The following is a 24,861-nucleotide window of genomic DNA, read 5'->3' on the forward strand; positions in this document are numbered from 1 at the left end:
GGGCGATGTAGCTAAAGCCGAGCGTAACCGAGCGATCACGGAAACATCCGAATAGCTATCATCCCCCCGAACGCGTCATATACCGACACTATGGTATTTCTGAAATTTAATCGCTATCGACTACCGATGAAGGAATTGTCATGGGAATGATGGCCTCAATTCGTAATAGATATTGATATTAATCAAGTTTTTCATGAGTGGGAAAAGTATTTTCTTTTCAATGGGGGTTTGTTTATACTTTAGGATTAATTAATTTGCAAGTTCTAGGTATAATGATGGCGCCCCGTTTTAATCTATGTTAATGGAATTAATAGTATAGAAAGTTGAAGACGTTTATACTAAAAATTTTTTACTATAGTAATAACAATTATCTATTCTATTGGTAATTTAAAAAATATAGGAATAGTTGTAGAACATTTTTCTTTTATTATTTCATACGACTGGTTTATAACTTTATATGTATAGATTTATAATATTTGAATTATTGAAATAAATAACTTTTTTATCACTCTAAACTTGTATTATAGTAATGTTTAATCTGAAATATGAAATAGCAAAACATTAAAAAAAGATATTTTATTTAATATTTATTCTTTCATTAGAAAATTCCAGATTTAATTAAAACATGTGATGTGATGTGATAGTAAAACATGTGTTTTATGAAAATATCGATCAAAATTTAATTTTCTCGTTTTTTTAGTCTAACTTCTTGTATTTCAAATGATTCTTTAAATGAACCATTTTACCGGTACCTATCTATCCATTATCGCAAATGATTAGCGTTATAAAGTGTAATTAATGATATTATAGAGCGATAACTTTAAATAAAATTACATACGATATACTGTAACTCTTATCTCCGATATGCTATGAAACATAATTCAGTTAATTATTCAATACAAGAAGCAGTATGATAATTTCATACTTGCTTATATAATTTGTTCATATTTTATATAATGTTCACATTGCGATGTAATTTTTTCATATCGTGAGATAATAAATTCAAGTATTTCCTCAAATTTTTAGACAAACAAAAATTTATATCGAGATACGGCGATGTTCTATAAAACAACGTCAATATTTAAAAGTCTCCAGATCGCAATGTTTACGCGTTAAGATCTAATAATTAAATCGTTTCATCGCAACACTTACTGTCAATGAAATTACAATTTCCAAACTATAGACACTGTAATGTAATTCTTTACTTTTTAATTTCTACTATTTCGTTCCATTCATTTTACCATAATACTCTACTAACTCACGAGCTGTATAATTCTTTGTCTTTGTTATCTCTATTATTTTTTCTGTTCTTCCATTATTCCATTGTTCTCTAACATCCCGCTCGGGTTAAGAACGAGAAACTGTGTCACATCATTATTACATTATCGCACATACGTTTTAGCAGGTTGGTACGAGAATACAGGAGGTTCGCGAATTAAAACCTGTCCGATACAGCAACCGCTACTGTAAGCGTACGGGTACGGTTCGTTCTACGAAATACGACTTCATTTCTGAAGGGGGGAAGACTGGTCCGCCATCAGAAGCTCGTTTGTATTCACTCTGTAATGGTTGCCTCGCAGGACGCATAATAGTCGTATCTAAAGAGTCGCCTTGCAGACGACAAATTCCTTTCTCCGGCTGCTTCGGCCATACATGGAATTTAAACGCCGCCTCCGCGAGACGAACCTTTGAAATTCACGGAAACCTCGTTGAAAGATCAAACACTCTCGTGGCTGACATTACGAGGGGTCGACGTGAAAGCGGCGAATGGGGCAAACTGGAAGGACGAACGTAAAACAGGACCACGAATCGGCGAAACAAAAGGGCTCAGTTAAAAATATCGGTTACGTCAACTGGACTCTTCTAACGTGGGGACCATTAAGTAGGTTCTCTACTGAATCGCCTTTAAAGAAGTATGTATGTTATAATCGTCATTAAGGGTATTTACGTTGAACTCATATCTCGTTTTTTCATGACTTTGTGCATTTTTGAAACCAATTTCGAATTGCTATAAATGTATAATAATAAATATCGATAAAGCGTACATAACAACAAAGGGTTTAATTAAAAACCGGTTACCAACTGGGCTCCTAAATGAGAACTATTAAGTTAATCCTTTATTAGATCGTGCTTAAAGAGATGTATATTCTGATACAATATACATGAAGCGCATTTATGAATTAGTAATGAGTTGTTTCATAAATTTAGGTATTTTTAAGTCCGTCTATTTCTACTATAAGTATATAATAAGGTCACAATAGTTTCTGATTCTTGAATAACTTTCAATATCAATTGCAACATAAATATTGTGATTTATCAATAATTTAAAGAAATTATTTTAGAAAAAATTTATGGAGTATTTCAATAAATAGCAATTTTGAGTTATAATCTAACAAATTGTTTAATTCTAGCTCATCTTACATACACTCCCCTTTCTTTAAATACATCCTTTTTATATTTGTAAGACATTAAAAATATTTAATTGAAAAAAAGAAAACAGTAGAAGTTAAAACAAATTGATACATTCAATTGATTAAATACACAATACTTTTTGAATAATGTATTTCATGATAAAGTTTGTTATTTTGAAAAGGGATTAACAAAGAATACTTTTTCCTTTTTCGTTCGTTATACAGAGATGCGGAAATTTAAAATAAATGTAAAATGTCAGTAAAATTAGAAATCTTTCATACGGAACGACGTAGTACGTAAAAGCTCCAATATTATTTTACGTTATATTTCTTTCACTTGTCCTCCTTTCAAGTAAATTTTTGCACTATCGAATGGAAAGTCCATGAATCTTTTTAAATCTTGACACACCTGTTTAAAGTACCATAAGAACGAAGGTTACATCACGAGGTATGAGTCAGACAAGTAATTCTCATTAGTGTCGACGAATTTCGTTGTCACAAAATGAGTCCTCCACTATGCTTAATGTATCGGAAATGAGTACAGCTTTTACCAAACATGGTCTCACCTAATTTTGCTTCACATTCCATTCAATTATTACAACTTGTTTGAAATGAACATTCACAGAAGTTCCATTCGTCACATGTCATTAAATGAACTCTTGACAATCTGGAGATACACGTCACACTTGTAGAAATGTCTTGTATTCGCGTATGATAACGTTCTATTAGGAAAGGAGACAATGACTAAACTAATTAGGAGAAATTTTATTATATACTTTATTAAATACCTGGGTATGTAATTATTAGTGAATAATAACAGAATATCTGTAATACTTCTTTCTTTCTAATATAAGATTGTTATTCAATCTTCAAAATTATTCTGATATTATTACGAATGCTTCAGGAAAATATAATTTCTACTTTTACAGTTATTCCATCCAGTTACTCCACTGTATTTCACTCCATCCTTACATATATTCCTTTTTACTTGTTCAATTTTTATAATCAGTCAATCACAAACCATCTCTTCTCTCCTTCCATTAATATAATCATTAATATTCCATTTATTGTACTTCAAAATATTTCCTTAACATAAGCAATCTTTACTATTCTATAAAACATAAGATATGCTAAGTAATATTTTAATACAATGTAAATAAGAAATTTAATAAACGAGATAGTATCTATAATATTCGTTTTTCTAATTTTTATTTTATCTTTCCTTGTATATTCTCTATTTCATATCAATATCGATATATTAAATAATCTTTATTATATCGTAAAATGAAAAATATACAGATTTTGATAAAACATTTTAACTAGAACAAAAGTAAACTTTAACATAAATAATATTAAATCATCATGGAATTCATGCCCAGTATCATTAGAGAGATTCTATAAATATCTGATACGTATCCGATAAGTATCTGATTAACTTCGATTTCTCAAAGAGCATTTGTATATCATGGCTTTTCTCTACTTTTCAATCGATGCGATTGGCCAATGTGGATTCTCAGTGGTTCAATTATATTTGAATAAATCTTACACTAAATGCTTCAAAAACCAATTAAACTCTATCTACGTGTTCCTTCCTATTCACACAATATCCACGATCGATCAAAGTTCAGAAATTTCACTTTCTTTCACAGATCCCATTTTCTATTAGCAAACAATCGTTCCCAGATTATCTGCTTTATGTAACCAAGACAAAAGATAAATTAATTACAGAATCTTCACGGATCGATACAAATTCACTTCCTACTGACTTTCTACGTCCTATCTTAATCCGCCATAGAAGAATGGTAATATCCGCCGATCATTTTCAAAATAATTTATCGTCAAATTTCACGGCATTGTGGAGACCGGGCACTCGCTATTAATTCCAATGTCTCATTTACGTTTACGTTCCTGGCTCGCTCATGATAGCAGTAGATACAACGACCGGTCGATGTATCTATGGAAGAGCTGGCGCCGCGAAAGCTCTAGAAGGCTATCCATAAAACATGCTCGCCCGAACGAGGAGAAAGGAGCGAGCGAAAGAGCGAGCGAGATGAAAAGGGTAGCTCTGACGAGAGAAAAGAAACCGAACGTCTCCTCGACACGCTTGTCTTCTGTGGCCACCAAGAAGCGTTTAGCCAAAGGGAGTTCGTTTACACGGAGGGTGTAACGGAGGGACGTTAAGACAGAAAGAAAGATGGGAAAAGAAGCTGTTGAACAGTAACGGTCCATCGTCAAGGGAATATCCACTTAAACGATCGATCATATGGTATAATGTAGTTTAATCGTGCAGCTCTTTGGATGTTTTGATATCGCATCGTCTGTTCTCGAACTTTTTTAATTTCTGATTATGTTCATATTTTCTAGTGAAGTTGTAGCTTCGGTAAATATTTGTGTACTGACGAATAATAACATCGAGGTGCGTTAAATTTTAATTAGGACATACATTTTTATAGAAATACTTTGTTTGTTAGGAACAGGTTGTTTGGCATAGTTAGAACATTACTTATCTAATTCGAAGTACAATATAATGTAGTATAAAGAATAGCTGAGAAATAGTTACATAGTGTGACACACGTTACATAAAGGTTCGATTCTTTAGTAATGTGTAACTTGAAATATATATAGTGTAAAAGTTATGAAGCAGATTTTTGTAATTCAGCATCGCAGTTTTAGAAACTGTAATACTTTGCGTAGTTCGAAAAGTAAATTTTAATAACATGGTACAACGTTAAAAATTAGTTTACTTAATCGTTTACTAGAATAAAATTCTTCACTGGGAAAGCGAAGAAATAATTATAATTACAAGATCGGTGTTTGTATTGAAATTAAAAATACGAAGTACCTTCCCGTAGAGCGAGAAGTTTGATTGAATATTCACACGCGTGTGTAAGGTACTATTTTTAAGTGATTTTAAGTGGTAAGTTTAAAATAACTTTAAGGAAATCGACATTCACATTCTATCGGTACCAATTATACAAATCAGCCTTCCCATAAAAATCGTAAAACTTACAGGAAAAGAACGAACATCGCTAATCGTAAGAATTTATGTACATTGAGCAATTTCCTTAGATAATACCGTCAACATCGATACAGGAACTTATCAATTTCCACATTATCAAAGAAAAACGAAGCACTTCCATAGAATTTTAATGCTCTTTCATTAACCAGAAGCGATCAAAGGGGATGCCTTTGCGGGAAGCAGCGTCAGACGCACAAAGATGCAAACAGACACAAATTACGCGATGCTACGCTAGCTACGGCAATTTCAGCTTGTTTCCTTTTAAAGTCCCCCGTTCGACGGCTTTTTGCGTGCCCTTTGCGCCGCGGAATAGATCCGCGAACCGACTCGATCTTCCTATCTCTCTCCATTCATAAAACATAACCTTTTAAATGAGAACGAAGGGCATACCCATCGGTGACAGAGAGACTGGCCGGGGAAAAAAGAGAGCGAAACGGAAAATCGAAGAGGAGAAAGAGAACGATAATGAGTACAAAACGGAAATACGGTTCCTCGATGATGAGAGGGAGCGAGTTTTCTTAGCGTTCGTTTTATGCGAAGATCGAGGGACGTCAGACAAGAGCTTAATTTTACCGTAAGACAGAAGAAAACAAAAAGATAAAGAGAACGAAGGAGAAGGAGAGTAATAGGAAAGAGCAAAAAAGATGTACTGAGAAATATACCGCGCGAGAGGTACATTTCCGTGAGTTAATTGAAAGTTAGATACATGCGAAATACAAGTTGTTCGAGCATCGAACGGTGTCAGGGGTCGTTAGTCGATGAAATTATTTCATCTCGATGGCTCGTTAAAACAAACATGGCAACGGCGATGCACGCTTTGTGTCGTTGGATTGGAGGAGAATTAAGTACGAAAGGACATGACAAAAAGGAGTCGAATGGTTCCACTTCGAGCCCGTCTTTCCTTTCTTACGCCCTGTGTCTTGGCACGCATTAATTCGTACCACGTTTCTTTGGTATAATTGATCCACATACCGATCCAAGTGCTTTTAGGCACGAGTGGTCTCTGCGTTTTCGAGTGGACGTCTTCTTTTTTACTTTAGCCCCCTCCCCCCCTCCAGGAACGAGCCGGCCTTATCCGTGCTCCGATTCTACGCTCAACGCTAGGCTATTCGACTGGCGAAAAAATTTCTAGCCAGATAAACGGACAGCACGTCCACGGACGCTTTTAGCATTATGATTTTTACCAGGTTGAAATGTTACACTTTGATAAATGAACTAGATAGTCGAGTTTCGGTCTGACTTCGCGTTACTGCCTCGATATTGAAGTGTTTCTTTAGTACAAGTTCGTTGTTGATGCAAAATGATGTATAGGAGAAATATACTCGACCTATGATTTAATGCGTGATTTGAATAAATCAGACTTACAGACTATATATTCATGAAATGTAACACAAGTTATAATTTTTTGTAATAGTATATGTTTGAGAATTCTTTGAATATAAATGCACCTAAACTTCGACCAGCCGTGTAACATTATCAATAAACCATTGTCAGTTAAAAATGAGAAGAAAAATGAATAAAGACGATAAGTGGTTAACTTTTTATTCTTAGAGAAGTCTAATAACGATAGAAATCTTCGTTTATAGAAAGTCTCGTACAATTAAAGTTCAGATACCCGTATGTCGAGATATTTTTCAAACTTAATTTTCTAGAAAAAGAAAAGAAAATCTTACATTAGAAAACTTCGTTCTACATATTCGATCATATTTTGTATGTAAAATCATTCTATTTCCATACTAATGTAACATAAACGTAAACTTTCATATTCGATCAATTTTATTTATTTTAAGCAAGGTATAGAAGATATCGTATCTCTGGAAATAGACTTTCCCGAAATTTCAGATTGACAGGAACTGGAACGCTTGTTACTATAATTTCAAGTAACAAGTTCGTGCGTAGTGGTGAAAATAAAAGTGGAGGATAAACTTTAATTCCGAGCTGCTTGGTTGGCACGCAAGGTAAAACCAGACGCTGGAATCTTGGTAGTGCAAATCAATCTTATTGCTAGTCTCGTCTAGTTTGTTTCTGGCAAAAGGAATTCCTGGAATTTTATCAGTGGCGTATTCAGAAGGTATGCCAGCTTGTAACAGCACCCCGGAAATTTTCCAGTAACGGAATATCCGTTTACGTCTGCGCTTAATGTTTCTTTCCTTTATCATCGCACGAATCAGAAGTTACACAGGTAACTAAAGAACACGATCTCGCTTCGATGTTTTAACTTCGACTTAATTTTAACGATTCGACAATAAACAAATAGTTTCGTGATATGAGTAGTTTCGTTATATTCCAGAATAGCAAAATGAAATGCACCGTAGAATTGTTCTAAAAAATAAAGTGAACTGAGAAAATTTAAAACGAAACACGCAGTAATTAATAAGTGTGAATAGTACTTGGCTAAGTACGTTACTGCATTTTATTCGCGACCTCCTCGAAAAAAATCGTCGAAACCGAAGTGAATTCCCGATCGTGAAAGAGGGACGGCGATGAAAATAGATCTTCTGGTTTTGCCTTGCAGATTCCTTCAGGTGCACCGAAATTACATTTACCGAGGGAAACGTTCCGAGCAGAGATAGCATTGATTATCCTCCGTTTGTCGCGTTGCTGGACAGCTTCTGTTCGCTTGACGAAAGAAAAAAGAGGCACGTACTTCCAATTATGTAAATTAACAGCGAGTATATAACGAAGTCATCTTTTGCATATGTATGATCGAATAGAAATAAGAAGAATCGAAGGTCCGGTAAAGAAAGATTTGACTAATCGTGGGTGTCACATTTATTTTTTTCTTACTTTCAACGAACAAGTAAAATCTATTTCTTCTATTGTTAGGACAATTTTAGACAAAGGTATTGATCGTTTGAATATAGGAAATAGTATAGAAATGTTCCAAGATCATACATACAGTTAATTACAATGTCGAAAATACATATATAGAACTATAATATACAGGAAGTCTCAAATTTAAACGCGAAGGGGAACGATAAACTAAGAAAAATGCCCTGCAGAGATTTGCTTGCTTGTGCTTCATTTTGAAGAAGATCGCGAAGGAAGAAACAAAAACGTTTTCGTTTTCTCACTTATTTATTTACACTTGTTTATTTATATTATCATCTATTAAACGAAGATGAGATCGAATCGTGGCTGCGGTGCATCAAATATGACCTGAACAATTCCTTATTCCAATTATAGCTGTCACAATTAAATGTAATGCTTGAGTTACCACAAGGGGCTAGCGTTTTGAACAATGTCTTCGTTAAATCTTATCTCAATAGATATTAATCGGTAGAATAAAATTCTCTCTAATTTACAAATTAAAAATTCTAGTTCCTCATATATATTTCTTATAATTGCAATACTAAACTCGTTCGTCTATCTCTTTATCGTACATAACAATTCTTCATCGCAACGTTATTAATTATAAGATACTAAGATCAAACCTATAACTGTATACAATTCCTGCGACGATCCATCAGCTTATCCTTCCTTCGTGAGAAAAGAATTACGAGCAAGCTTCCGGAGCCGGAACAGAATTAAACGACCTTAATAAAACACGCAACGAAGAGCCGCGTTTTCCCTCTATGCATTTATTATAATTTCTTTGCTGAATGTGTAATGTCCCGATCTTTTATACGAAATAACAGCCCTCCCCCCGATCCGTTCTCGTAAATTTGCTCTTAGATCATCCGTGCAATCAACCGTGTGTAATTTACTTTGGACTCGCCGTGCACGGTTTTATTATCAACCGTCCCTTTGTAATTTGTTATTCGACAAAACACAGGATGGGAGGAGCTTTTCCTTTTTCTTCGTGTCCATAGCGCTCTTACCACCACGAAAACTGCAGAAATTCCCTTTTACCGTAATTATCATCCGCGAAACCTCGGGGCTCAAAGTTCTCTTTCTAGTCGTCGAAAAAACGCGAAGACGGTTTTCACAATGCGTTATAAAGCGCGCGTAACATGTCCGCCGCTCGTTACAGTTTGCCCAATAAAGAGCACAAAGAATATCCTTTCACGCGGATCCATTATGGCGCTCGTGAACGCATTGAAGCCTCGTTTCGCGACGCTTAAAAATAGACGGTAATGGTTTTCGCGTAAAGCCCAGCCGACTCTTAATTATTAACACTTCATAACAATGCCCGTAATAAAGCACGTTCACGTGTACGTGTCTATATGTTGATTATCGCAATACGCGCGTTGCGACGAAATGTCCTGAAGGAATTGTTAGCGAGCGTTTGGAACGAGTTTAAATTTAAACGTAGACGCCTGGAACGTCTCGTTTCGCGCGGATTTTAGCAACACTACCGTTGAATTCCGCCAGAAGACTTTTGGGCAACTAATAATAGTATTCGGACGCTTATGAACATCTTTTCTTTGGGTGTTTAAGGGCTTGGTTATTTTAAGTTACTGTCTACAGGGTTGGAGTCCTTACACTTGAGACAATGTTAGAAGTTACCGCGAAGTAACTATATTTTTTCTTTACATTGGTACAGCAAAATCAATATAAAAATTCTTTCAGAAACAATTAATTGTAGGAGTATTTTACTGTCTATCGATTACAAAATTTAATAGAAATACAAAAAGTTTTAATTACCAAAAGCAAGAGATGCTACTTACATTTGAAATGTTCGAAAACTCGTTTCTAATTAGGTCTTGCTGTATTAATTTTACTAAAAAATTTATGGGTCGTTGCTAAGCCCAACTTATTCTTTTATTGATTAGCCTCGTTAAATTGCAAATGCTTAATAGAATTATCAAACATTTACTAAGTATCGTATATATTTATCAACCTACGATAAACCTAATTTTCGTTACTATTTAAATTAATCAAATTCTATATCCTCTATTGTTAAATACATTAAATACGGCTAACAATATCTAAATCAGTACACTTCCATTTACAATATCTTCGGACTATCCGTATTCCGAATGTGTAGCCAATTATAATCTACACCACAAAACAAATAAAATTCTACTTTATCGTACAAAATAACACCTTTAATAACATTTATTATCTTCTTCAAATATAAATAATTGGTTCAACGGTCGTGCTAATCTTACCACGTATGCACGTATATTGACACGACAAACCAGCGAGAAAATAACGAATATAATTCACATTTACTACATCAAATTATTTTTCATCGATATAATATATTCAAATAATTTCTTTCCAGATCGCAATTATAACCAAGCATATGATTAACGTTTTATCGATGGACACGTTTATGGTGAATAACGACCTATTATCATTTATTGCCACGGGCATTTAAACAAAAATGAGGAAGAAGGTCGATCGTTTCCCTCAAATTGTTTAATAAGAAACAAAGCACTCTCAATATCTACGTACCGTAATACAATAATTTTTTATAAGACTCTAATGGACATTTCTCGTCGTTGATATAGTACCAGCATTATCTTCTGATATTCAGTCTTCTATCGGAGTTTTATAAAACAAAATTTAACAAATGTAAAAATGAAGCACTTAAATAGAATTCTACCTTATTCTACATTTTTTTTCTATTAGCGTGATGACAGTTTTATGGTAACAATCGTGTAGTACATACCATCGAATTTTATCGTACAACATTCGATGCCTCGATAACTTGTTGTGATAATAAAAACTTATCGTTAAACAATTTATTAAAAAATTAATTACTCGCTGTGCAAACAGAAGGAAAATTGCAACAAGTTTTATTATCGTTCGACCATTGTTGTTCGAACAATGAAAAATTTAGGAAGAAATTTCTTTATTGTCGACAGAAAAATGAACAAATAACACAGGAACTACGTGAAAATGTTATAAAAATTGTCACTGAACGAGCACGCATTTTTAGAGCAGCTAGAGATGGCCATTTCGTCATTATCGTACTTCACACATAATTGTAACAAAACAGTAAATTATCGATAAACGACATATGTATCTTATTTCGTTTAAAAGTTCTTTAAAAACAAGCTGACAAAACTTCTTGTATATCGTCATGCATTGATATATTGAACTACCGTAAGAAACATCAACGAAACTATCTCCAGACCGGCTCTATCTATTCTACAAAGACGAGTTCCGCAGCAGCATGGTACTTAATCCGTCGATCGAAATAATCTCGCTGTGTATGCACATGCATCGTTTCGTCAAGGAATCGGGAAAGTAACGAGTGCACTCTCTCTCTCTCTCTCTCTCTCTCCGCGAAAGAAGAGAGGCTCGCTCGAGGTGTTTTGAAACGTATGGAGGTTGCCGAAGGTACGGTCGAACAGATATTCCGGTTCGTGAATAAACTGCCGATGGCAAGGCCACAACTAACGGCCGCCAGACTGGCGTCGATAATCCTGCTGCCGTTTTGCACACACGTTCAACAATCCACGCACCGTTCCACCTCCGCTTCGCGCGGCTTCCTCTTTCGCCCTCTTCTTTTATCTTCATCGCACGGTGTGTATCATAATTCGATTTTACGACGTCGGCGACACCTTCGAGATCGCGGTTGCGATCCGCTCGAGAAAAAGCAACGTGCCCTCCGGTACTTAAAAATTTGTGACTCGCGTTTCACGGACATCTTCATTCAAAACCGATTACGTACTCAACATGTCGGTTAATTAATTCGACCCGCAGCGAGTATTTGCTTGCTTCCGCCATGATTCCGCCATCGTGATAAGTCACAAAGTGGATTTTAATTCAATTTTACTGTCAGAGACGTTGTCAGAGATGTTTTCATGGCCACGTTTAACGCATCGATAAAAGAAACCCTTTTTTGGAGAAGCTCACGACTCGAACAAGTTTCTTCGTGCTCTTTCGTTTCTCCTTTTCCTTTCGGTCGTTTTTTCGGCAGATTTCTTGCTGGTTTTTTTAGCAAGTTGCAAGAACAACTTCATTTTGTTAGCGTGATATTCTTGTTCCAGTGTTCGATTTACTGCTATACTTATACCGATGATCATACATTTTGTATTTTCGGTGAATTTAATTAATTTGGTTAAAGATAAGAAATTGATTTATCTGTAAAAAAATATGTAAACTTCTTTCTAGAAGATAAAGGTAAGATGTAATTAATTTATGAAATTAATACGAAAGGAATATTGAGAAATTATTTGCGAAATCGGCAGGTGTGTAGTTATCGGAAAAATGATATCTAGTGAAATTCTAAAAATCAGCTGCAATGATTGCATTGGCAAATTTTTAATCATTTGTATTGTCACCGCTATCGTATTTCTCAATATTCGATATTGCGGATAAGATATTTGACCGAGCAATTAGCTAATGTTGAAACGTCAAGATAACCATACTGACTCAGATCACACAAATATATCACGTGAATGAGATATGATTGAATCCGCTTTCGCGATAATTGCACTCGAAACGCTCAAACATACTCTCGACAAGATCACCTGTCAGAGCAACTCGTGAAATCAATAGGTTACATGAAATTTATGTTTTAAAATACAAAAAAATGAAGATGATAAATTATAACGAAAGAAAGTTACCATTGGATATGATTGCTATTAATTATTAAGATGAATAAATGGTTTCAAGAAAATGTACGATATAATAAAAAGAGAAGAAAACGCTGAGTCCTCCGTGAAATCAGGAGGTTAATGAAAAATAGATACGAGCGTCTAAAATAAGATTTTTTAAATAAACCGTACTATCGATACAGATTTTATTTGAAATATGCAATAATAATAGAACAAAATTAATAATACATGCTCCATTTGAATATTTATCAAATCCAGATACAAATTTAACAGAAAATAACGAAAGATGAGAAAGAAAAATTGTAAAGATCCTATATGTCCAACAAATCGACAACCCTCAAGGTACTTGAAAATTATTGTAAAATTGGTATGAATATTTTTCATACAAAAATTCTATCGTTTAAGGCATCGCCCTACGAGTAATAGCAAATCAAAGGATCGAACAATTACATCAAGGAAACGCAGTCGCACAACGAGTTGTAGAAAGTACTTGAGATAATCTTTGCGTTGCATTTTTTTTTTTTTTTAATGATTTTGCAACTTCGATAATTATTTTTTTATGGCTACGCAACGAAGATATAAACTAAATGATTTATAAATAAAAAGGTACGTTCTATGAACAAAGATTTTCATTTGATTTGCAGCAAAATGTGCCAAGCTTCGAGATCGACCGTAGAAAGTTCAACATCGATGTCGAGGACACGGTGAGAGGGTGATAAATAAATTATAGTCTTTGTTGCAGCCACCTGCATATTTTGCAAGGAGCATCGTAGCGACAGATCCTTTACAATCTTGCATTCTTTAAGATCCTCATTCCCATGCCATTTCAGTGATTCACAGAATATCTACTACAGTCGTTAAAATTAACACGTTACCTAATACAATAAACACGCATGGATTTCGAAATACAATTAAATGTACTTAGAATCGCTCGTAATTATTCTATATCAACGTGTCGAATAATATTATACTCATCGTGCATTTTAATAACATTATATAACATTCATTTTATGATGTTGGAGAAGTAAATGTAGGAAGAACTAATGGTTCGCTTGGAAGACAGAAAATATTTTTTAATGTACCGTTTAAGTGAAACTTATTTCACTTTTACACTTGTAAAAAAAGATCAAAGTGTAAAATTTAGTACAATTAGTATTTTCTGATTCTACCATAACTTCTTTATTCGAATTTATACTAGACAATATAAAATATATATAGAAGAAGATATTAACTTCTCTGATTTTAAACACTAAATACCTAATAAAGTCGTAATTATCAATTTTTACATAAAATTCGAATAAAAAACTTGTCTTAAACTATAAAGTTTGCCTGTGTTAGAATAATTATAAGCGTTACTGTGCATGCGTCGAATTAAAAAAAACTTTCTTCGTAATTCATGCGTATTTAACTTTTGAACCACAGTAAAAGAAGCAGAGAATCAATAAAATCAAGCAGATCGAGGTCGATCTGTTGTAGATCGCGCAAAAAAGGAGTCTGCCACTGTCGCAGAATACGAGAAGCTCGCAAGCAAGCAAGTCCGCCAAGAAAGAAAAAGCGCATAAGATCTCGATGTAAAACGTTGAAAAAGAACCAAACATCTCTCTGTATATGCGTCAAAGGATCCAGTTCGCAAGATCTAAGGAAGAATTGCAAATGTCCATCGACGTGCCCAATGCTTTCAAAATATGATGATTGTTGCTGTATAAAAAAGAGGGTATGCAAAGCAACCAACTTTAATCAACAAAAGAGAGGCAGTATAGTCATCCATTATTTCTTATAAAAATAGTAACTTCGTATTATAATTCAAGAGAAAAATAATCTTCATACTAATAACATAATTTTAAGAGATTAAATTTCTATTTTAGAAAAATAGAAGCAAGAAAAGAAATTCGAATCCTGAAAAAGGAAGATCGGCACGACAATGTCGCTGCAAATCACCTAAACCAAAGTTAGGATCAATTAAATAATATATACATATATAAATGCTCCTTTATATGGCAAATAGAATAACATTTTTATAATTGACATTTAGCCCAAAGAGAAACATATTTGCAAGAGGACTATCCAATTTACGTAGGAAGCTACAACAATTTGAACTTCCTTTCCGTCGGTATGAAAAACTAATATACAATGGTAATAATCGAACAAATATGGCTATTAAAATTTTTGTTTCAAACCTAGACATAATAAGAAGCAAACATACAGAACATGCAACTCGAAAGTTTCCTCGAAGAACCGAAGTCAAAATGCGCCAGTAAGCATTTGCGAAAACAAATGAGTAAGCAGATGGTATTATATTATTGAAGTAAACTTATATTTTTTTTTTTTTCTTTTTATTTTAGGAGAGGAGGAAAGTGAAATTCTGCAAATAAGGGTAACAATGAATTGGTATTTCTGATAAATGTTTCGTTTGTATTTGCTTACAAAATCAATGTAAGTGCTCGAAAACTCGATGAACAAGCGAATGGATTTTGTCGTGCTGGATATCTCTCGCGTGTTTCAGAAACACGCTGAATTATACATACAAGAAGGCGTAGACGACGAGAGCTGACCCACAGTTATGATTCGTAGGCTCGAGGCGAGAGAAAATTGTTCGTCACGAGTCTTTTGCATGTTGCCAGAACATTCGCCAGCATTGTAACGTATACAGTTACGGACAAGTGATTAATAGTGATCGAAAAACGCCTGCGTGGTATCGCGCGACAAAAACCACTCGTTTGCATCGGGACTGAGACATATCTTCGATTTACGAGCTAATGGCTTGTACGCTTAATAATTAGGTAGTGCGAATATAAATTATAAATCGATAAATCATACGAAGGTATTAAGCAGCGTCCAGTGAGAATCATTTTTTTCAAGACCTTTGACGAACTAAGAATCTGCTTTATGCTAAGAAAAAAGAAAAAAGAAGTACATCGCCAAGCGGAGCGTATAATATGAACGACAAGAACAATGAACAATCTATTCGATACTTTCAATTACGTCAACCAATACTATTCAATCCAAGATACGATACAACAAAAATATAAAAATGAAATGAGTGTTTAAATATTAACGTATATCTTTTATTTTTACGATATTAAATAGTCCATATGCATAAAGAAGTTTCGTACATATCCGTAAGATACTATTTTATAAGTATTCTAAAATCTATAAACCTGAGCTTTGAGAATTTCAAGATCGTTTTTTTTTTTTCAAATTAATATTCTTCTAACAATTAAATCTATAATCTGACACGCTACATCTTCGCAGATATGTCATGCCGTGATTCTGCAAATAAGTATCATAAATAGGTACAGCTGAAAAAATATAAAACTGTAATATCTGTAACAACAATCTACGTTTTTTATATCGTGTGTATTTCGTCTATAAATATAGTAAAATGTTCCATGTGACTCGCCCAAGGCAGTGATCGTAAATGAAGAAGAAAAATGTCATGATTATTTCTCATACATACTCGAATACATATTCTATGTATTCGTTCATCATACAAACGACATTTTATTAAATACCTACACTATTTATACTGCATCAATCATCCTTTCTCCATTGAAACGGAATAAAAAAAAAAACACCTCTGGAGCTTGTTTATTGTTAAAATATATGTATATCGTCGGTCTCTGAAGCACCAAGCTTCAAACATCCTGCTTCGATGCGAAGTTCTGTGATATAATGAATCGAGACGAAGCTCGCGGATGGTAAATTAAACTATTACGTAACATACTATATTATCTTCAATACATTGGAATGATCAGTCTCTTCTCACAGAATTGGCTCTCAACCGCTTCTTAAACAGATCCAGCCGATTGTCAAGCCAAGCGAGGCAATCACATTTTTACATATGGCATGAGATATTTAATAAGAGTTTAAACAATTCGATTAAATAGGTGCTATAAGCGCCGACAATTGGCAAGTCTAGTAAGGTATTTATCTCGATACCATCCCTGGTTCTCATTGTTAGGGAAAAGATACGTATACATGAAAATATAAATTCACCGTGTACTGCGTCTGTTCGCATTACGTAACTGCTTTTCAATTTCAAACTGTCTCAAATCTGCTCTCTGTAAGAAATCTTGACGTTCTAAATATCCGTCTTTACCTTTGTTATGAGTACTAATCTCTTCCTCTAAATTTTCTTGTTTCTTATAATTGTCCCAATCCAACTTTGACTTTTCTAAAGTACTAATTTTCGCCTTTTTTCCTAATTGACCAAGGACAGAAGAAATACCTCCCAAACCAGCCCGTTTAAAACCTTTACCCCTTCCGGATCCTCTTCCTGCTGGAGGACCAGGGTTTCCTGTTTTCTCAGAATTTTCAGCGGAGGATAAAGATAGTCTTGCTTCTGCCGAGTCTATCGAGACTTCTTTCTCAACCTTCACTTCTTCTCCAGCAAATTCAAATACCTTAGTTATCTTTACTTTTTCTTCTACTTTTGGCTTTTCTATGGGTGGTGATTTCTCTTTTGGTTTATTTGACGCGCTTTGTGGCTTTGATTTAGGTACTGTTGCTTCATAAATGAAAAATACAATAATGGGTAAGATAACAGCAATGTATAATTGAGGAATGCTAATCAATTTATAGCTTAAATTATTTACCTGTATCCTTCATAAAGTCAGCCCAAAGAGAATCAGCTCTCTTTTTCTCTTCTTCTTCTGTAAGTTCTTTCTTTTCTTTCGATCCTTCTTCTTCCTCTTCTTCTTCTAGCTTTTCATCAACCTCATCTTCTACTTTTTTTCTTGTTCTTCTGTGCTTCTTAATTTTAGACTTTACGACTTTGTTCTTTTTTCTTCCTCTTTTCTTTGTTGTTTCTCTTTTGTTTTCATCGTTTTCATCCTCAGGACCACTTTCTGCATCACCTTCAGATTCTACTTCAGACACAGGTTCACTGTCTGCACCATCAGGAACATAATCTTCATCATCTTCATCAGAGTCAGAAGGCAATTGATGTTCCTCGGTCATACTTATATAATTAAAACTTTACTTTTATGATAACTATAAAGAAAGCATATTATGTATTTATTGAATCCAATCTACATTAATCAACACAGTGTCATTGTTCAATGTTCCATTATATTAACAAAGAGTTATTGAAAAATTTGAATCTATATTATTTGTAAAATAAAATTTTAGATATACACTTACTTTAAAAGCTTTCACAAGAATTTATACAGCATTTGTTAATAAAAAAAAGATAAACTTTTGGACTCAAATAATACACAAACAATTGTTTTCACAAAATAAACTTCATCGCGTTTCGTATACAAATATACAACCTAACCTCTTTGAAGTACGCAATTCCATTAATAATCGGAAGTCAATAACTTAGTTATTGATTATAGGTATTTTAGTACTTACTTATATTCTCGAAAACACGACCGATCGTGCTAAAAATTCAGTTATACGATGAACTACCTTCCGGAACGTTCGTTACAATGCTCGGAACGTTATCTTTATTTCGTCGTTCGTCGCTTAATCGTTGTATACTGAGAAACTTTGAATGAAATTTATTACTATTTTAGAAACACACAAATGAAACATTACCACACGTGAGAAAGTCACGAAAAATTAACAACCGAAGAGTACGAATCGACTCACGATTCGCAAATGCGTTCGATGCATCTAACCAGCCATATTTACTTGCTCATCGAGCGCCTTCTTTCGTGAAACTCTAAACTACAATATCCTGCGTGAATTTGCAACAGTATACGTATGTATAAACAAATTACGCTCGCATTAGGCAAAGTATTATAATTTAATAAGAAATAAACAATTTGACTTTATTATAAATAAAGTATCTTTTAAAAATTTTGCAAGCAACTTATATTTCACTCGGACAAATGCAATGTCGACATCTATGTGAAGCTATGTCGATAACTGTAGGATACAGCAGAAAATCAACGAATAATTTCGACTTCTCTATCTATGTAATATTTTTATTTTTCATGTCTAGGTACCACCTTTCTTTATTACAAATGATTCTTGGTGTAAACTTAATATGTATCCAAAGAAAAATGTTTATTAAATTGTACATAATTTCTATCAAAGGCATAATTTCACTTCAATATTATTTAGTTGTAACCATTCTTCGAAAAATAATAATTTAATAACAATTTAGTGGAATATTAATAATATTTATTTACGTATAATTATTCTTAATTATGCAAACGTAAAAAATATTTGTCGATACCGTACAATTATTATATTGAAATTAATCATTTTGTAATCTCTTAAAAATATTTGTAAACTATTTCTAATTTTTAATATTTATTATGATATATTTAGATCTTTAAATATTATCATATACCTACAGTATATTGTTTCAGAATTAATTATTAAAATTATATTTGAGAACTAGTTTAATATTTTAGTGAATAAGAATGTATCAATAAATCAATGTATCTCCATGAAATCTGAGATCACAGTAATTTTCACACTTTTGAAATTCCGTCCTTTACAAATGTTTAGTTACAAATATCTTAAGAAGCGAACATGGGCAATTACATGGAAAGGAGTCAAATTGCGAAGGAACTTTCACGAATCTGTCGAGCAATAAGTCAACTCCTGCTTTAGAATAAGTAGGATCAACTGGGTCACCGCAAACCTCGTATTACAGGATCCATTTCGAATCCTCCTTTCAACGAAATGGTCGACGGCCCGTTCACGAGGATTTAAACCGGATTAATAGATCAATCGGCCCTTTCCTCCTACACGAAATCTTTGCAAGAGGGCAAAAAATAGTAAGACTGAGTAGAAAACAGGAATAGAGAATTAATTTCATCACGAGACAAATACCTCTAATTTAATTTGATGATATAATTAAGATACGTATTTAGGATATTTATAAAAATTTGAAAAGAAATCTTTTTTTTTTTAAGTAATTTCCAATTAGGAAAAAATTCGAAGCAAAATTAAGATTATGATAATAAAGAATATAGGAGATAATCAAAAATAGTTTTATGTAAAGAGAAATCCATCCTGAAGAATTAACGAATTTTTCTCACTAAATGATTGTTGCTAATGAATTTTGTTAAATAAATACTTCACTAAATTTCGTTACGATTTAAAAAACTAATAGTAAAAATCGAAGGATATAAAATAAGTTTTCTATCATTATCTTTAAATCTTTCGTTCAATGTATTATAAAATTGGCTTTATTCTATACTATTCATAAACAATGAAATCATTGTACAGCGGCTTACGAAAATTTAATAAAAACTAAACTATACGTATTGCAAAGATCATCAAATTTTTACCAAAGAATTATCTTCTAATGAAATAAAAAAACCTTCACAAAATATTAATTTCTGAAATCAGTCTCAATTACATCTGACTTTCAATTCATGCATTTAATTATATTAAATAGGATTTTAGGGGACAATAACTACCTAAAAAAAAAACGCGACGGATATCCGGAAGAAAAACATTCGAAGCAAAGGTCAATTCCATACGAAAAAAGCGCTATTCGTGGATATGCGCTCCAAAAGAGGATAGAAGAGGAAAGGATGGACCAGGTGGCTGCAGATGACGCAGAACTAGACGATTGGGCGAGAACTTTGAGGAAAAGCAAAAGAGGAGGCCGTGGCCAAGCCGAAGGAAGATGCTTTTACTGTTCAGAAAGCTCCGCCCGATTTTCAGAGGCGTCTCAAATCTCCCTCTTCCCTGCCGATGTTCCTTTTCTTTTCTCTTTCTTACGTTTCCTCTCAGCATCCTTCTCTTCGTCCTCCTCTTCGTCCTCCTCTTCTTGGCTAACAGTTTTGACGTACAATTAGTTTCGCGCGAGCGTCGCGAGCTATCGTGGCATTCCAATAATACAGATCGAAGAAAAAATCAAACTCGTCGGAAGAAAGACAAAGGTGAGGTGTCCCATCTTCAACCCTTGCAAAGTTTCAACGCTTGGAAAGGAATTGGTGCTCCGAAATTCTGCTTCGATCTCGTTATTATTTTTCTTTTTTTTTTTTTTCTTTTTTTACGAAACAGTGAAGAAAATTACAACATATTCTTTCCCAAGGATTTCTTTACGTCCCATGTGTACCGAATCTTCCATTGTCTGGATCTTGAGAAATCATCGCAAAGTTTCACACGCGAAAGGAATTTCTGTTGAAATTGTCTCTGAACTTCTGCTTCGATCCCGTCAACGTTTTACATCAGTGAAGATTTTACATGATTTTAAACGAGTGAAAATAGTTCGTAACTCAAGAGTAATATCTTCTTTCCTGAACAAGGCTGTCTTTAATTACGTGTATTTACGTATTTACTTATTCCAATAAGTTAGAATCTTCTTTTATTTCTTTCTTTCTTTTTTTTTTTTTAATCTCAAGAAACTAGTTTGTTAAGAAACTTGTTCCCTGCAGATGTTGTTAAATGATTAAAATAGCTCATTACGACATTGTAACTACAAGGTTCGAAGGAAATTAATATACAAGGATTTGCATAGTAAAATGAAGCAATTAATAATTGCAGAAAATGCCACGCAAGCGACGAGCTTCGACGCCGACGTTGGAAGCCGATGAAGAGGAATTCGTTTCGGAAGAAAAGTATAGTAAAGACGATTTGGACAGTCGTGCGCCAAGAAACGCGGCGAATGCGAGGGAACGGGCTCGGATGAGAGTGCTCAGCAAGGCGTTTTGTAGATTAAAGACAACTTTACCTTGGGTACCAGCTGATACGAAGCTCAGCAAATTGGATACCCTTCGTTTAGCAGCTACTTACATCGCTCATCTTCGAGCGGTTCTACGAGATGACGGGGATGCGCACTCGGAGACAACCAGATCCTTATCTTTGGCGTTGGTAAGTTTTACTTGTGCAATTTAGTTTAATTGTTTTGATAAAACACTAAAAAGATGTTTATGTTAATCGAAACGCGTGTGATAGGCTTTTATGTAACGTAGCGTAGTATGGTTTTTAATTTATTGCTTAGTGTGTTCTGAAAGTCTTCCATTGTAATTGTTTATTTTTTTTTTTTTTTATTTATTTTATTGTAAGTTATTATTAGCTTCCTGTTTTTTCGTGCGTATTATCTTATCCACTGTCTTCTTCTTTTCTTGAAAATTCTCTACGATCGCTTCACAATTCAGGAAACAATCGATTCCTTTTACTTTGTAATTTTCTTTATTTGCTTACTGTGTTTCTCCTGCTTCTTTCAATACACACGATCAATTTCTATTTATTTTGTCTGATCAGCTTCTAAAAATTAGTTTTCGACCGACTATCGCCCTTTTGAGTGTCCTAAATAGATTGCAGTCATTAATGTGGGTATTTTTACTTCTTATGATTGAAGGGTTTCAGTCGTAAAAGAAGATGATCTGTACAAGTAAATACACAAACCGAAGGATTTTTGAAGCTCCGATGTATTTTAGACAATACAAAATTGTCGTTATTTCAGAATGGGTTTTACAAGTGAATGTACTAGAAGATACGCGTAAGATGACGTGTAACACGTGAATATGTTGATGTTGATAAAAATATCAAGATTTTTATTTAACTGTGTGATCATTCGTGAGAATCGATTCAACGCAATAATAATAGTAATACAATAACATAATAATATAGTATTGTTAAAATTAAAAGATTCTTTTTTTCTTTTAATGTTCAAAGTTACTTGCCTTAAACATTGTTATTATACAAATTTTGGAACTACATTAACCATCTAAAAATAAGCGGAGCAAATTTTCGAGTTTTCTGCATAATTGCGATTTTCAGTGTCACGATTACGAGTTCGTAAAATAACAGAGAATCCAGGTGGATCCAGTCGGCGTCACAACGCGTCGTCTTCGCAGACACGTTCTCTGTTTACGTCTCTCCAGGTGGATCGAATCACCCTCAAAGCTTCTACCCGTCTTTAGTTAGTTCCATTATTTGGAGAACAACCGTTTATTCCTTTTGCATTACGGGCCAATCGAATTTACATCCTTCTTCTTGTTTTTACGACCGACCAAAATTGTTCTTTAATAAAAGAAAGATTGAAAATGATTTAAGGTAGCGTAAAAAAAATTATAGTAAAAAATTAACTCTAAATTGAACGTTCATTTTATTACAAAATCGTCAGATAAAATTTGTAACGCGCGGAAGAAAAACGTTTTTGAACGATACGAGCTTCTCGAGTTCGCTTTAACGTTTCTTCGGTGGAAAGAATGGACAATTTCAAAGGAAGCTTTGACTAAATTTTTTCTCAATATTTTTTATAGTCTTGGCCGTTTGCTCTTCAAGGTGGGAACGCTTCTATGTTGATGAACAACAGTTGCAACGTATCATCGTCAACGTCGTCTAGTTCTAATCAGTACCGTGGTCAGCAGGGAAACCATGAGATCCAGAATTTCCATCATTCTGGACATCAGAGCGTGTCACTGCGTCATAATCACGAGCCACAACTTTCCTATTTCTAATACATCTGTCAGTGAAGACATTAAAGAGAATATTGTGAGAAATAAAAGAACGTTTTGCTCGCCAACGAGAAGTTTCTTCGTTCACAAGAGCACTACATAGATCGATTAATAATCGAGAAAATCTATTTATTGCAGGGTGCCTTACTATTCTGCTATTTATTTATCTACTCATTTATGTTTGAAAATATATTATTATAATATCTAGATATCGTAAATATCATTGTAACCAAAGCATAAGCGCTAGTCCAATAAAGTATTTCTATAAATTATAAACTACGATGATTATATGTTTCCAAACTTCTTCTCCCGCAATTAATTTATTTAACTTGGAAATGAAAATCTGAGACGTAATTTTATTAATAAATACGTGATTATGATGATATTTTACGATTAACTTAACAAAAGTTGGAGAATTTTTATGCTAGTTTAAATAAGAGTTTTAATATGTATTTCGAATAATAAAAAAAGATAGGAAAATATTAAAATTAATCGATCGATATTTTTATAAATTTAAATTAATTTTCATTTAACTGAATTTAATCTAAAAAATTTAAATGACACGATAATAAAGGAATAATATGATAACTCATTCGAGAAGATAGCGCGATAATGTTTCATCTATAATTACTTTCACATACTATGTTCCCTTAACGTAATTAATTTAATATCACGAAGCCGAAATCTCGTTCGATCTCGGAAATTCAAAAAATTATCATTAAAATAGCATTCCGTGTAATTCCGAAGATATTAATTCCGCGGAAATTTCGAAGTGTGTTGAAAAAATTTATGCTCCTTCCGGAATGGAAACAGAGGAAGGACGTGGTAAGAAAAGATGGATAAAGAACGTTAAGTTAAATAAACACCACGAAGGGCTTTTTGTATAAACCCAAAACTAAAATAATATATCTCGTTCCATCTACAAATCGGCCGAGGTTGGGCGTATCGTTTAGACCCCTCATATGTCAATACAAACCATCTCTCGAACTTTGTGAATCATATGTTCCTTTCCATACTTGTGTGAACGTTCTCAAAAAAAAAAAGATGTTTTGCGCATTGTACTATTAATGTCCGTGAAAAATGAATCAACTTCTCCGTTTCGCTTGAACATCTATTTCATTGAGGACGTAAAACATTACAAAGTTTATGAATATCGTTCTACGCAGTTTTACTTCCTTCTTTAAGAAAAATTAATAAGTACTACGGAGAGTGTGCGAGAATGTTACTTAAAATTATTAAAAATTCTAATAAACTTGTAATGGACGTACCAATACATTTACGACGTATCTATGTTATAAATTTAACGTTTTATAGGTAAAGAAGAATAAAGTGAAGAATTTTAAAAAGTTGCCATTACGCTATTTCAGCACGTGCATATTAGTTTGAATCTTATTTCCAAAACGAATAACTTTTAACGCTATTTATTAATAGTGTCTTTATCTTATTTTCTGTTGAATTAATAATGTTGAATATGATGTGAAAATAATGAAAGAATTTAATACAGAAATTCATTCAATATCGTGTATGCTATGTATCGTCTATGTTAATATCCTATTTTTTCAGTTCCTGATATATCTACATAATAATAAAAGGTA

The 24,861-nt window shown here is 33.6% G+C and overlaps 2 protein-coding genes across 3 annotated transcripts; one reads left to right on the forward strand and one right to left on the reverse strand.

Moving 5' to 3' along the window:
* Positions 1–15,278: 15,278 nt before the first annotated feature.
* Yeti (yeti) lies at positions 15,279–18,528 on the reverse strand. 2 transcript variants are annotated; one of them, XM_072022750.1, is made up of 3 exons: positions 18,243–18,528; positions 17,483–17,847; positions 15,279–17,394 (listed from the first exon to the last, which is right to left on the reverse strand). In XM_072022750.1, exons 2-3 carry the CDS (start codon positions 17,844–17,846, stop codon positions 16,880–16,882), a joined length of 879 nt encoding a protein of 292 aa, XP_071878851.1. In that variant the 5' UTR covers position 17,847; positions 18,243–18,528; the 3' UTR covers positions 15,279–16,879. The 2 variants fall into 2 exon arrangements, with proteins under 2 accessions (XP_071878851.1, XP_071878850.1); XM_072022749.1 differs by having other exon boundaries at positions 17,483–17,879.
* Positions 18,529–20,273: 1,745 nt separating this feature from the next.
* On the forward strand, positions 20,274–23,542 carry Hlh54f (basic helix-loop-helix domain-containing transcription factor HLH54F). The gene is made up of 3 exons (XM_072020286.1): positions 20,274–20,740; positions 21,348–21,674; positions 23,072–23,542. The coding sequence occupies exons 2-3, from the start codon at positions 21,351–21,353 to the stop codon at positions 23,267–23,269; spliced, it is 522 nt and encodes a 173-aa protein (XP_071876387.1). The 5' UTR covers positions 20,274–20,740; positions 21,348–21,350; the 3' UTR covers positions 23,270–23,542.
* Positions 23,543–24,861: the final 1,319 nt, after the last annotated feature.

This window comes from Bombus fervidus, chromosome 2 (genome assembly GCF_041682495.2).
Source record: "Bombus fervidus isolate BK054 chromosome 2, iyBomFerv1, whole genome shotgun sequence".
NCBI classification, from domain to species: Eukaryota; Metazoa; Arthropoda; class Insecta; order Hymenoptera; family Apidae; genus Bombus; species Bombus fervidus.

Excerpts from the sequence above, each read along its gene's own strand:
- Yeti (XM_072022750.1), bottom strand. The coding sequence starts at position 17,846 with ATGACCGAGGAACATCAATTGCCTTCTGACTCTGATGAAGATGATGAA. Across the intron at positions 17,395-17,482 it reads TGACTTTATGAAGGATACAG|CAACAGTACCTAAATCAAAG; the intron begins GTAAATAATTTA and ends TCATTTATGAAG.
- Hlh54f (XM_072020286.1), top strand. The coding sequence starts at position 21,351 with ATGCCACGCAAGCGACGAGCTTCGACGCCGACGTTGGAAGCCGATGAA. Across the intron at positions 21,675-23,071 it reads GATCCTTATCTTTGGCGTTG|TCTTGGCCGTTTGCTCTTCA; the intron begins GTAAGTTTTACT and ends TATTTTTTATAG.